Source organism: Portunus trituberculatus, chromosome 44 (assembly GCF_017591435.1).
Source record: "Portunus trituberculatus isolate SZX2019 chromosome 44, ASM1759143v1, whole genome shotgun sequence".
In the NCBI taxonomy this organism is placed as follows: Eukaryota; Metazoa; Arthropoda; class Malacostraca; order Decapoda; family Portunidae; genus Portunus; species Portunus trituberculatus.
Genome location: NC_059298.1, coordinates 30715620 through 30730619, shown reverse-complemented (window position 1 = coordinate 30730619; position 15000 = coordinate 30715620). Strand labels below are relative to the sequence as shown.

Sequence of the window (15000 nt, the reverse complement as noted above, 5' to 3'; positions counted from 1 at the left end):
CCCTTCAGAAGCACGTGTTTCCTAGAATTGGAAAGGCAATAATTGATGTGGGCTAGGGGAATCTTGTGGCAGGCGGAGGGAGTCATTGGGTGGACAGAGGCAGGCTAGGGCGCCACCCGTCAACGCGTGGCTGGTCGCCTTCATTCCTATTATGATGTACAGTACTCGTCTCAAAGATTCTGATGATGCAAGGCAGGTGTGGCTCACATGTTAGCCAGAGGTGATGGCTGATGAGGATTACGATGATTAAACTCAATTAATCAACAACCAACAGCAGCAACGTCAAAAACACCAATAAAATAATTAACTCTTCTTTTCTTCATCTGTTTTCCATAGTAAAATTATACTTTGTGCTGGTCAGACCACATCTGGACTATGCGGTACAATTCTGGTCCCCATATTATAGAAAGGATATTGGTTTATTGGAGTCAGTGCAAAGGAGGATGTCTACGTAAAAAGATACAGGGATTAAGAATATTTCCTATGAAGCGAGACTGAAGAAATTCAATTTGCATCCCTTAGAGAGACTTAGATTAAGATGGGACCTGATAGAAGTAGTATTTAAGTAGTATAGGGGTTATAACAAAGGGGACATAGAGAAGTTCTTATGATCAGTAGCGAGGACAGAACCAGAAATAATGGATTTAAGCTTGAGGAATTCTAGTTTAGGAGAGAAATGAGAAGAAACTGATCATCAAACAACGTGGTTGATGAGTGGAACGGACTCAGTGGTCATGTTTTTAGTGCTGAGTTAATAGGGAGCTTCAAGATAAAATTAGATAAATTTATGAATGGGGATGATAGATGGAATTAGGAAGCTTTGCTCATGCAGGAATTGCCACATGTAGGCCTGACAACCCCTTGGAGATTCCCTCTTTTCTTATGTTCTTATGTTTTTATTTTTATTTTCTTTCACTAATATTATTGTAGGAACACTTTCTTGCTCTTGTTGTAGAATTTGAAATTCTACAACGATGCTTTAGAAACATGGAGTAATTCCTAAGATGGAACTGGAATATACAAAACAAAACAGAAATAAAGGATCCTGTGTTCACAAAAATAGCGGAGTAGACAATGAAGGTAGCACTTACACGTGACCACATCTGGCGTGACAATTACAGCCACACCTACGTGCAGCTCCTGGCAGGAAGACCTATTGTGAGTGCGCGCTCACGATCTCATTGCAAGTTCAATGGGTGTTTCTTACTGACAGTTACTGAGTATGAGAAAATAAAACAAAGTGGTAATCAACTGCAGTTACTTTCCCTCATTCAGACAACGAAAGAAGACACTTGCACTGGCACTGGCTCTCCTCAGACAATCTACGGCCTGATTTTCTCAGCCGCTTTTCTAGGTAGTGTGATGTTGTCTTAGCTTTGAAACGCGTAACTGGTCACTTACTGCGATGCATTATAACTTAAGAGACTATTATAATAAAATATGATACTTGACAGGATGTTATTGCCATGCATGCATCCTCCAATACCCAAGCCGTGCAGGCACAAATGGGTGGTGTTAAATGAGCCCTTTAAACTGGCTAACCAAATATGCTCTTGAATATCTGAGCAATTAAAAGTCGAGTGCCCTGTGTCTTTGGCTTCTCTGTGGTTACAGTGGGATCCGCGGTGTGAGGGCTCGAGGGGCTGTTTTTTGGCTCATGATGTAGTACTTCAACCGATGTGGTATTGGTGATGATAGGGTTTAACGTGGATTCTTCAGGTCTGGGCGTGTTAGTGTTCGGATCCTCAATTCCTTCTTCCACATCATTCTCTGAGCTGTCATCATTGTTTTTGTCCGAATCATTCTCCATGTCTTCCGTCTTAATAGCGCCATCTTCAGGGGTTGCATCACCGACTGGCGTGGATTCCGAAATTTGTACGGCGGGAAGCATCTCACTGTTTGCTCCACGCGGAGTTGTCTCCCTTGTGGGCTGAGCAACCGAATCCGTTATTTTGGTATTCTCAGTCAGCAGAGTGTCATCATCCACACTCTCTTCAGAGGCAGGATCGTCGCTCTCAACCCTGGGAAATATGATGGGTCTACTCGGAGTTGTAGTAGCTTCTTTCGATGGCGTATTTTTTTCTATCTCAAAGGTGCTTCCTTCATGAGATGAGTCATTGGTAAAGGTAGAAAGATTGTTCTCATTGGGATTTTCAAGTACGGAATCTTCGGGGAACACCAATGCTCGGAAGTTTTTCTCATTATTATTTGGTTGGAAATCTTCATCGTTGGTATAATTTTGAGTTTCCGATCCGTTGACAAACATGGGTCCGACTTCCATCTTGAGAGTGGTTTCAGTGTCTCCTGTTGATAGTGGTTTTTTACTTTTAATTTCTTTATTTCTCTGACTATCACTGAACTTCGTAGCTTGGGCTGGTGTTATCCTGGTGTGTGTTTCCCTTTCCTCTAAACTTGCACTGTAATGGATGATTTCTGAATAATTTCTTTCGTCGGGAAGAAAAGATACGGCTGACTTTCCTTCACTGTGTTGATCTGATTCAGCTTCTGATTGTATTTCATTAATAGTGGGATCAAAATTGGTTTCGCCATTGAAATGTTTCGCCTTACCAGTCTGTTTGTCCTTGAGGCGAGTTTTTGATGCATCCAACTGGCGAGGACCAGTGTCGTGTTTGTTGTCCTCTGTTTGAGCATGAGTTTTGTGCTGGGGTCTGATTGCATCCTCTCTTTGTTTTTCGTAATCACTCCTTGAATTTTTGTAACTAGTAATGTAGAGCATAACTTTGTCATCTACATCTGAATCATGGGTCTCAGGAGCAGACCGGTGTGTTGGATTGGTGTCAGGGATGGAGTGCGCGAGTGACGAGGTCACGCTTGACGTTTTTACTCTTCGTGTTGGCTGAAACTCAGCCAATCTCTTGTGTCGTCTGTCTTTCTGCTGTAGAGGGAGATAAAAGAATTCTTTCTGTTCAAGTATTCGTTCATAGTCATCGCTGTATACATGGGTTGGCGTGAGGGCAGATGTCTGCCTAAGGGGACTGGCGCCACTCTTCTGACGGTCACCTGTACGCGGTGTCTTGACCTGTTGTTGCTCTGACGCCTCAGAGCTGCATATACTTGCAGTGAGTTCCCAGCCCTCCTGTTGGAACATTATCGTAGTAAATAAGAGGTAAAATATATATAACACTCCCCTTCGCCCCCCACAGCAAATTTGTCTTAAGAATTCAGTTATGAGGATCATCTCGCATGCTACCAAGTGATGTGACATAATCTTACAACATTATTCTGCTTTCGCTTGAATTTTCTAGAACCAAGCACTCATGGTCAAGGATGAGAGACAACAAGGAAAGTCAGTCAAAGTTTTGTTTCCATCATGCTTCACGTCGGCGATGTCACACTAGTAAACAAAGAATGAAATGATCTCTGATGTTCAAGTCCTTTTGTACCCCAATGAATGGATAGACATTATGAAGACCTGTGCAATGTATTCATACTCTAAAAACGAAGTGCATACAGTTTGTTAGATTCTCAAGACAAGCAAAGGCATGTGTTTATTGAAAAAAAATATATAAACATGCAAAGAAATTGGTGCAAAGGAGCTTATAATTATATAAAATGTACTTTCCCTAATACTTCTGTGCATTTTTCATCCATTCCTTTGCATTCCTCTAAACACAATTAGTTTAATGTGATGAAAAGATGACTATGCTGAATCAAATAATTAAAACGATTCATCCTTTCACCACATCATATTAATTGTGTTTGAAGGAAAGCACTTATTGTAGTAACATTTACAATATCATAGGCTGAATATTCACGAGTTTACCCAACGTTTTAGTCAGTTTTCTCTTGTGATTTAGGAATGGAAGGATGGTTTGGTGTATACTTAAAAAAAATGTTTGTTTATTTCTTTATTTTTGTTCTTTGATTTATTGTGCGTTATACTAATTCTGATAACGCAAATGTTACTGACACAAACCAAGCGAATTCATCATGATATACATAAAGGGAGTGTCATCCTTAACAAGTCTTTTCGTCCTTATTTCACTGTTCCATTTACTCAAGATACGTACATCAGTGAAGCCTGAGACGATTGTGACGTCATCAGGGACGCTCCAATGGACTGTCCTATGATTGTCTCTCACCCTTGCTCATAACTACATGATTAGCGTACCTGTGGGCGGCAGGCGACGCGGACCATGTGGCCGTGATGGTGGTGGTGGTGGTGGTGGCACTGGTGTAGACCGATCACGTTCACGGTGGTCTGTTGATGTGGTTCAGAGTTATCGTTCTCGGTGTTGCTGTTCATCAGGAACCACTGGCGGTGGAGTGACGCAGGGCAAACCTCAAGTTGTGGTCTCTCGCTCGACACTGCAGGAGGAGGTGAGGTGTACTGTGTCACACAATGCGCCAACACATCAATAACATCCACAGACAGAAGAGAAGGCTCGTACTACTGTTGTGTCTAAGCATCACCGCACAGCGCTGCATCAGGCTGGATGCAAGGGCAAAACCAGCGGACTTCCCTGCAAGAACAAGTGAAGGCCTTGGTTCTATCCACTATCTTGTTACGCCGCGCGGAGCTTCCCTGGTGCTGGTATTATTTTACCGTCACGGTGACATGCTTACTGCATGAGAGAAGTGCTTGGCTACACAAGGAGACATGGTGCAAGCAGTACTGAAGCCGTAAAAGCAGGGCCCACAGTGTGGCACCAGCCAAAGGCGCTCAGGATAGAATGATGAAAATTTTACTGATGAACATATCTAGCTATGTTCAACACTATGGCGATGATGAACTATGACGTAAAACCACATCATGCAAGTTGTTAACCATCAGGGAGTGTTAACCACGGCTATTACTTACGATAAAAGCATTGTATGGCAAAACTGCGCACCTCAGTACTGCATACATTTTGATCACCTGAGATTGTCTTATTGAATGAAACAAGAGAAAGAACATCAGAGTACTACGCCCCATTATTCTACGTGCCGTAAAAAAATCAAAGAACGCGCATATCGTGTGTGTGTGTGTGTGTGTGTGTGTGTGTGCCACCGCCACTTGTCACCACCGCACAGCCTCTGGTTGTGAGCGGCACGAGGTGATGCATGTGGCACCAAACAACCAAGCATCTATTGGAGTTGCAGCATATACAGGGTGGATAAGTAAGTTTTAACAACAAAGCAACAACACATTCCTGAGTACTTATCGATATAATGAAGGGCAGGTACCTTTTTTTTTTTTCTCTCTTTTGCAAGTGTCAAAGGACCATACGTAATAAGTGGCGAAGCTCTGGCCTACGAGAAGCCTATACGACCGTGTGAAAGATATAGAACTAAATGGTATCAGTGAGATCCCGATACAGTCATCTTCAACACGACGTAGTACGTTAGTATGTAAGAAAAGCTAAAGATGCATGGCCAAATGTTAAATTTTCATAAAAAAAAGCAAGATCAACGAAAGAAATATGATGCATGTGACCATAACAGCTCTGAGTAACAAATTGAGGCAAACATTTTCATTCACATCCTCCAGAACAATGACGCATGAACGTTGTAAACTCTCAGCTATGACGCACCATTACGATGTGATACGTAAGTGTGAAATAACTCAAAACGTATCTGTAGGATACCAATGTATTCGTAATATGCACAAGTACGTTCATTACATTTTCTTTAATTCCTTATACGTATATAGATGAGTGCAAGTGTATATATATATATATATATATATATATATATATATATATATATATATATATATATATATATATACACACACACACATACATATATATATATATATATATATATATATATATATATATATATATATATATATATATATATATATATATATATATATATATATAGCGTAGACATGTATCAAGAAGGAAAGACCACCATTATAATTTTCGCCCTGATGATTGTGTCTACGGAGATCTACGCTGGTCCACTCCCTGATGAGAAGCATCTTCCGATCGAAATTGATGTGATGCAGCTTGAACTTTATAGTGACCTGGAGATCTTGTGCCCCATGGAGCCCGACGTTAATGGACCGGTGACTTTTCTGATGCCTTAAAGTACTGTTGGGTGTTTGGAGCTGTATGGATACCGTTCGTCCGGTGAAAGATTCAACATTACCTATATTACTGCAATGTAACACTGCTGCGGCTGCTCTGTGTGGAATCGTCCTCGCAAGTGACTCTGTGTGTGAACTGTAATCTAACCGTCCGAAGGTTCAAAACGAGTACGCGTAGTAGACGGGTGAGTGGAGACTGGGGAGAAAGGGGATGGGGTGGGGGGGTGAAGGGATGATACAAGTCACGGGGATGATTGTGTACATGAATCGAACATGAAAGAGAACCAGCCTGCCACCAGATTGGTACCATTCCAAGCACACCTATCCATAGGGCGGCAGATTACCCTAAAATTACCCTAGTTTATGCATTACCCTAAACACTACACTAAGAAGGGTCCAATTAACCTAGTTTAGGGTATTTTACTCTAAAATGGAAGCACTGACTGAGCAGCAAGAGAAACAACAATGTGTCCTCTTCTGAATGATTCTTTGACAGAGATTCGTGGCAACTGCCCTTCTATCGTCACATGTCGCATGCGCAAAAAAAGGGAGGCGATAGAGTTGTAAAGGGCAAATTCATGTGCAGAACTGCAGCAGGAGAGCAGCAAAGAGTGGCGCTGGAATTCTCAGGATATGATAACACTGGTATTATTGCCAGGTTTTATCACAGTGATGGAGACCGTAAAAAAATGATATTCGTTTATGTCTGGACACAAATACTATTTAATGTCATGGAATCACGTTACAGCAAAACATGTTATGTACTGTTTATTGCCATTGTGTAACCTACTGTGCGTACGTTATTTATGTACAAGCTAAATAAAGTCTACAAACTGTTGATGTTTCTATTGAATAAAAACACTCTGTGTGTGTGTGTGTGTGTGCGCGCGTGCCGAATTGGTACCACCTCGATACAAATGTGGTTTCTGTCCCTTCATTATTGATCTATCTTACAAGTTTACCCTCTACCGGAACACGCATTATGTATGAGGCCACCACTGTCTGCCCTCCTCAGGCATATATTCGCTGGTTCACTGGTTCTGTCTAGACTCTTAAGCAAAGAAAAGTTTGTAGTATGCTAACAATGAGATAATGATAATTGAGAGTATGAATCCTTCATATAAGAATATAAGAACACAAGAATTGTTGCAAGAAGCCATCAGATCTACACGTGGTAGTTATGATAAGAAATATATCTACCTATTTCCCTCTATCATCCCCATCCATATGTCTGTGTAATCTTTTAAATCTCCATTATGACTCAGCACTGAGATATTGATTACTGAGTCCGTTCTTTTCATCTATCGCTATTTGAGAATCAATTCCTTCTTACTACTAGAGAAGGAAACTTCTCTAGTAGTCCATGGTCAGTAGGTAGTAGACACCAGCCGAAACGCTAATTACTCCCAGTGAGGTCTAATAGTGCTGGCTCTGAGGGTGCTGTGAACTTATCACTAAAGCCAGCTGTGACCTCACTTTGTGACCCCTTTGTGTGTCACAACACAAGGGGACAGTCACAGCGTGCCCTCTAAAGAAAACTCTCTTCCTTCACACAAAACTATTGTCAAGAGTGTTTCTCCGTTCATTGATATAAAAGTCTGCCATTAGTACTATGAAAATACAATAAGAAATTCGTGCAACTTGAAATAGAGTCCTTTGAAAGTAGTGGAGATGCGGCGAAGAAATACTATAGGGTAAAATCCTTATTCTCGTCTCAGTTGAGATGGAATCCCGGCTGTTGACAACCTTCCTTAGCTTCACACTACTGGATCCAGCAGAGTATTTCTGGTTCATAAGAAATGGGTTAACTAAGCTGTGACGTCAACATATTACGATTGGATATTACTTTAGAAATAGTTAAAACCATCACACATACAATGAAAGACAATATATTGCTTACTGGCGTGCAACACTGGAACAAAAACCTAACCTAACACAGTGAAGCGAGACATTGCAGCGCACCAGAACCGTTAGAAGTACGTATAGTGAAATACAAAACAAAGGCAACAAAATAAATAACATGCTCAGTGAGAGAAAACCGCTACTAAACGTACAACATTGCACTACGTTCAAATTAAATAAAAAAAACAAAAAAAGAAAGGAAAAAAAAAGTAATAACAAGGACAACAAATGTTGCCTTGTACTTAAATACACTACTGTACAAAAAAAAAAAAAAAAAAAAAAAAAAAAAAAAAACGTACGTAATGTTAAAACGTGGACATACATAGTCAACAATGTAAGACAATGGACGATACAACGAAACGAAGCCTAGCAAGAATAAAAGTAATAATAATAATTATAATAATAATAATAATAATAATAATAATAATAATAATAATAATAATGATAATAAAAATAATAATAATAAAGATAATAATGATAATAATAATGATAATAATAATAGAAGAAGAAAAAGAAGAAGAAGAAGAAGAAGAAGAGGAAGAGGAATAGGAAGAAGAAGAAGAAGAAGAAGAAGAAGAAGATGGAAAGCTCTCACCAAAACACGGAGGAACGAGGCAATGCAACACAACACAACACAATACAAATACTCACATCGCTGAACGCACAGGGCGGCAGACACAGCGGCTTCAGAACAGAGCTCGTGCACCAGGCCCACTCCCGCCCGGTACACAGCACAGCGGAGTGTCACGCCCACCTCCCCTCCCATGCTGGGATCGCTCCCTAGCACACCTGCGTTGCCGATGTGGTTCATCTCTCGCTGCTCATCCTCTAGTCTGGGGAGATGTGGTAATGAGTAGAAGAGGAAATCTGCAGCACAAAGAAAGAGAGAGAGAGAGAGAGAGAGAGAGAGAGAGAGAGAGAGAGAGAGAGAGAGAGAGAGAGAGAGAGAGAGAGAGAGAGAGCCGGGAGAGAGTATATAACATTTTGTGTGTGTGTGTGTATATATATATATATATATATATATATATATATATATATATATATATATATATATATATATATATATATATATATATATATATATATATATATATATATATATATATATATATATATATATATATATATATATATATATATATATATATATATATATATATATATATATATTCTTGATTTCAAACTATAGTTGAGTTAACGTGAAGGACAACAGGTATGGGATAAGGCGAAGGATTACGATTACAATCTTCCTTTTCCTGAATTTGCATTTTAAAACTAATTGCATTCGCGTTTTTATCTAAGCAATTCTTACAACTCTCTTTACAGAATTTATGCCTACAAGGACCTCATGGCGGGGTTTGTTGACCTGACAACCGAAAACTGGCTTGTCACATCTCTTACCGTGCCACGGCAGCATATAGACACAATTCCAAAGTTTAGGCCCTACTCTCTCTCTCTCACACACACACACTCTCTCTCTCTCTCTCTCTCTCTCTCTCTCTCTCTCTCTCTTTTAAGCTTAAAAAGGACTCGAAGATAGGAAGTGCTGAACGAACAAGGCTGCAATTTACCGCAATAATAAATTTATCTATACTTTCCTTTGTTTTAGGAAGACAAAAGAGAGATAACATGATGGGTTGCACAGCGTATTACTCATATTTGGGGCCATCCTTGCGTTATACGGCCTGCTGATCTAACTCCACTCAGTATGCCGATGCCAGGCTGCTTCAGCCCCAACACTATGCGTCGTGACTTGCCACACCCAGTGACACAACATCCGGGAAAATACCCTCACTAGTAGCAGCAAAGTCTTGTATTATCTTCTTATAGACATTTCCTCTCCATTGAAGTCATGTTGAAGTAAGCGAATGGCGCCAACTGCAGAAATCCCTATATGAATTAAAGCGAAGAGAATTTGCATACGAAAAAGGACCTCTTGCCTACGTTGAGTTATAGGAAAATGAGAAGAATTACAACAAAGATAAGTTTTCTCACTGCCTGATTGATGGCTTGGCGTTTTTTCCTAAATACAACACAGGTACGAGTACACTATACACGTACAGTACCTTCCTGCACTGTTCACTGTACCCTCCGCAAGTGACATAGTTTGTTCTTCCAGATGTGTAGGATCTTTGTCACCAAGATTATTATCATTACTGAACCCTTGGCCATGATATAATACTCATTTTATGCTCGGGCCGTTCCAAATTTATGACTATCCCAATCAGTCCTGCAACCATTTTTTTTTTGTTTTGTTTTTCCAGCTTGGCGTTCACGTTTCTCTCAAGCGAGTAGTACATGCACGGTATTCTATTCAATATTTTTTACAAGTGAAAAGGTTTAAACCTATTTTTTCACGAGTTCTAAGTACGAGCACTTTCCTCTGAGTAAACTTGATTTTTTTTAGGGCATTAAAAAAATTCCCTTCTTCCTTCATCTCATCTACAATGGTCATTGACGTGACTTCTTGCTTGATATAATTTAAGATTCTAGAGTTTTCTGTTCCTTCCAGGGCCGCCATTAATGCCACGCCTCACATAATCTTGCTCGATAATAAGACTAATCCAGGCTACCCTCATCAACTTCTGCCAACCTTTGCCACCTTCTTTGAAGCGACGGACTCAGGTCACCGCCATCAACACTCCTCAACCACAGACGCCAAGTAACACCACGAGTCAGGCTCCTCACACAGAAGCATCCCCAGACCATTAGTGCTACCGCTACCACTGCCACTGTTACTGATCCTCGGCACTCCTTCTATCCTCCTTCCTAGAAATCCGTGCTCTCTTTGCTCCCTTCTGGCGCCAGCCTCCACAATGTGCCTTAATTCTTCAAAAATTACCATCTGAAAATCACGTGCTATTATCCTTCTACTTTTATCCGTCTGCCCTATTGATTTTTCATTATTAGGAAGATTTGGAAATGGAATGTTATCCATCCAAACGTCTTCCAGAATGATATTTATGAAAAAGCCATCTTCAACTATATTATCAAAAAAGGCTCTCTAGCTCATTGGCTTCCCGTCATTAGATAAGTTAATGTTCCTAAGATCAGAATTTCTCGAAACACACATATTATTATCTTCTGTCAAAGGGGAATACAAACTTTGGTAGGCTGTACACAAGTGAACCCCATACCAATGTCTGTGCTCCTTCTTTGATATCTATGAAAATGAACAAAGTTGTCATCCTTGACGTTCTTGTCAATACAACACTGAAACATATTTCTTTCAGAAAATGTTACTTCTTTTCTCGATACTTGTAAAATAATTTGTGTGAATAATGAAAACGTTCATATTTGTTAGGCGGTGTTTCATATGTAGTAGTACAGCAAAAATAACAATCTACATCACCATTACGTGCCTCATTCCCTTCATTATCCTCCTGTTTCAGATTGCTTCCCTTTTCTCTCTTTCCTGTTAAGACATTGAGGAAATCTGCTTAGAACCGAAACTCATGTTCAGACTCCGTTGTATCAAACTTTTCTTTCGTCTTGCTGTATTACAAATCAGACAAAATCTTTTCATATTTAATTTATAAATTTCCATCCTGCTGACACTTACTGTCTACTCAGTCTACTACATACCTACACTAATAGATTGCCTTGTAACATGAACACGCCCAATACACCGTACTTCAACTTCTCCTTCCCTTCAGCTCTTTCACATCCGCTCACCACTCCTGGACGCAGCTTGCAGGAACTCTGATGTCTCCATAGTTAAATATTTGTTCAAGTTTCAAATGATCCGCCTATTTCAAACGTAACTATAATATCCTTAATACAACATAAAAGGTTTCTTGGATGATGCGTGAAGCTGATACCGATAAATTATCTACAAAATCATCTCGTTCTCGATTCAAAGCTTCAACGCCACCTTATCATCACATTATGCTGTCACTGAATAAAGAATCTAACGTAAGGCTGTCCTCTTGTTATTTTTTCACAAGCAAACTCTTTACACTTCTTAACAGTATGTGAACAATTAAATATGGTTTATAATAAAAGCGCACAAACTTATAAACAATGGTGGTTTTTGCTCTTCTCTCTCTCTCCATCTCTCTCTCTCTCTCTCTCTCTCTCTCTCTCTCTCTCTCTCTCTCTCTCTCTCTCTCTCTCTCTCTCTCTCTCTCTCTCTCTCTCTCTCTCTCTCTCTCTCTCTCTCTCTCTCTCTCTCTCTCTTTCTCAGATTAGGAATAAGTGAAGCACGCTTTTCTTCCCGTCGAAGAAAAGAAGTCCGACATAGCTTCGCTCAAGTTAGGAGTCCAACACACCGGCCCAAGTTAGGGCTCTAAAAAAATCACAAAGCAAATCTCGAGTGAGGAGTAGCTGGGGGGCCTCTAGATTAAAGAGGAAGCCGCCAGTGCACGAGTCCCGCGCCACGACCTCGCTCTTTCCTGGAACGCTTCTCGGGAAGACGAGGACCAATAAAGTCTTCAGACAACACGACGTTTTTCTCTGAGGTCACAGGAAGCAGGAGATGCACAATACCCACCAAGCAAGGTGTTCTTTCAGTCCTGGCTGCTTCTTGGCTCGTAATTTCCTTCAGGTGGTGCAGACCAAAGCTATGAGTGAAACAGCGCGTCAAATGCCGCTACAGCTCTTCCAACAACAGCAGCAGCAGCAGTAACAACAACAACAACAACAATAACAAGAAAACTATTACAACTGGTACATATTAATACTAATACGAGAGTTGCTGCTACTGCTAATTGCCAATTCTATTACTACAACAACAAAAACAAGAATAACAGCAACAACAACAACTACTACTATTCTTACTACAAGTAGTGCAGATTGTCACTTTGAGAATGGTGTAGTTATCCTTGTTGTTGTTGAATTTTGGTCCTTGTGTTTGACTGAGCTGCGTATCAGTGACTCACTCACTCATTTTCACCAGTAGACCGATAATATAAATTTGAATTCTGTGATTGTTACCGGACATGTGAACCACAAGCTGGACACTTAGGTCCTGCTATGAAATAATTCAAATTTTTTCTACATTGTAATCCAAACACTGAACAAAAGTAGCCTGAAATGAATGTCTCAAACACAGGCAGACGCGGCGGTGCCCAGGCATGGTCTTTAAGCGGTCTTCTATGCGGGGCGTTTACACGACGGGTGGAGTGGCGGCGGAGCTCGGCAGCATTCGGGATAATAATCAATAAAGTACGGGGTGCCACCGTGTGACGCCTGGTACACTTCGTTAATGATACTGCTGGGGAGGACGCATTGGCATCAGTGGCGGGATGGAAGAACTTTGTCTTATGTATATCACCTCATTCTGATTTTTGAAAATGTAAGAAACTAAATAATCACCATCTTATACACACAAGATAAGTCATAAGACTCTTCAGGCCATGTGCATCTTATTCGACTACTAGTAATGCGTGATAAGTACGTAACATTCTGGAAAAAAAAAATATGTATAACGTCTGAAGACGATGATGAGAGTCTCGAGATCCAAGGCAAAAACAAACAAAATGTAGTATTGTAAAAAGAGAAAACCAGCCATGTATTTACATGTATTATATAGCTGAGCTTTTTTACGTGATAAGGAATGTCGGTTTCTAGTAGTAAACCATGGTACTTGTCTCTCTAAGTCTTAGTCTCTATCCACGTAGCGGAGGTTTGATGTTGGGAGAGTCTTTCATAATAAATAAGGTTCAAATCGATAGCACTGTGTTTGAAGAGAATCGTAAATTTTTGAGTCTCTAGTTTGCTTTCTTAATTAAGAGGTAAAATGAAGCGGATATTTTCTTTTTGTTAAAGTAAGACATATATGAAGTAGACATATTATGAGTAAGACATGTGCTTGAACACATAAAGCAGGAGCAGCTTACTAACACCTCGGGAAGAGTCTGTCTGTTAGCCAGCCACACTGGTTCCGCGAAGGCAGCTTCCCTCAGGTACTCTTCCACGGCCGCCTCTGCCTGCCACCCATCCACTGAAACCACACACGAAGGCTTGGTAAGTGAGGAAAAGACTATGAATTATTTTTCGAAGGAATGATCACTATTAGCTTACTACCAATGTATAGTGTCATGCAAACAAGCGTCCTGTGTATAGCACATTACGCAGTACATGACACAGTAGAGAACAAACAGAGTGACGTGTGTAATTCACTGTTTAATCTGCTGCAGTCTCTGACGAGACAGCCAGACGTTACCCTACGGAACGAGCTCAGAGCTCATTATTTCCGATCTTCGGATAGGCCTGAGACCAGGCACACACCACACACCGGGACAACAAGGTCACAACTCCTCGATTTACATCCCGTACCTACTCACTGCTAGGTGAACAGGGGCTACACGTGAAAGGAGACACACCCAAATATCTCCATCCGGCCGGGGAATCGAACCCCGGTCTTCTGGCTTGTGATGCCAGCGCTCTAACCACTGAGCTACCGGGCCGTGTGTGTGTGTGTGTGTGTGTGTGTGTGTGTGTGTGTGTGTGTGTGTGTGTGTGTGTGTGTTATTATTATTATCATTATTATTAAGTAACCTTAAGGTAGCCCTGGTTAGACTAATGAGCCAAGTAGAGCACCTAATAAAGGTCGTTTAAAAGTTCTTGTTATCCTTCCATCATTATATCCGTTAACATGACATAGCTCACATCAAGAAACACAAATGCAGAACTGTCCATTAAATACTTGCTGGAATTATTCGTCAGTCGAACTGCCTTAACTTTGACAAGTATCTTGATATATTATATAATTATAAACTATGAGGAATTAATTATTGAAAAAAAGGTGGCAGCTTCCAGGTAGTGACAGAAAATAATTCCTTATATTGCACCCAAAAAAACTTGACTGCCAACTAACACTTCACAGTCGCAAGTTTATCCCAGCCCCAGGGAGCGTTGCTGACACCTTCTGCATTAACAGCGATTGTGACACTGAAATTTTTATCATCAAAGAGTGAAAGTTCACCTTAATTAATGCCACTCACCTCTAGCGAGCATGGAGCCCGGTATTGCCTCACAAGCCGACCTCGCCTGGCTCCAGGTGAGGGGGAAAGTAGAGGGTAGATGGGAGTAGCCCCAGGCTGTGCCTTTCCCGCTCT

At 40.7% G+C, this 15000-nt stretch overlaps 1 protein-coding gene across 2 annotated transcripts in view; it reads right to left on the bottom strand.

Annotated features, from left to right (window-relative positions):
* Positions 1-788: 788 nt before the first annotated feature.
* The window catches only part of LOC123518867, a 105471-nt gene continuing 91259 nt past the window's right edge, over positions 789-15000 (bottom strand). For both annotated transcript variants that reach the window (XM_045279920.1, XM_045279919.1), the window contains exons 4-8: positions 14887-15000; positions 13784-13883; positions 8591-8772; positions 4133-4329; positions 789-3097 (exon numbers count right to left, since the gene is read on the bottom strand). The exon at positions 14887-15000 is cut by the window's right edge and continues 34 nt beyond it. In XM_045279920.1, coding sequence (XP_045135855.1) covers positions 1538-3097; positions 4133-4329; positions 8591-8772; positions 13784-13883; positions 14887-15000 — 2153 coding nt within the window. In that variant the 3' untranslated portion in view covers positions 789-1537. The remainder of the gene's footprint in view (positions 3098-4132; positions 4330-8590; positions 8773-13783; positions 13884-14886) is intronic.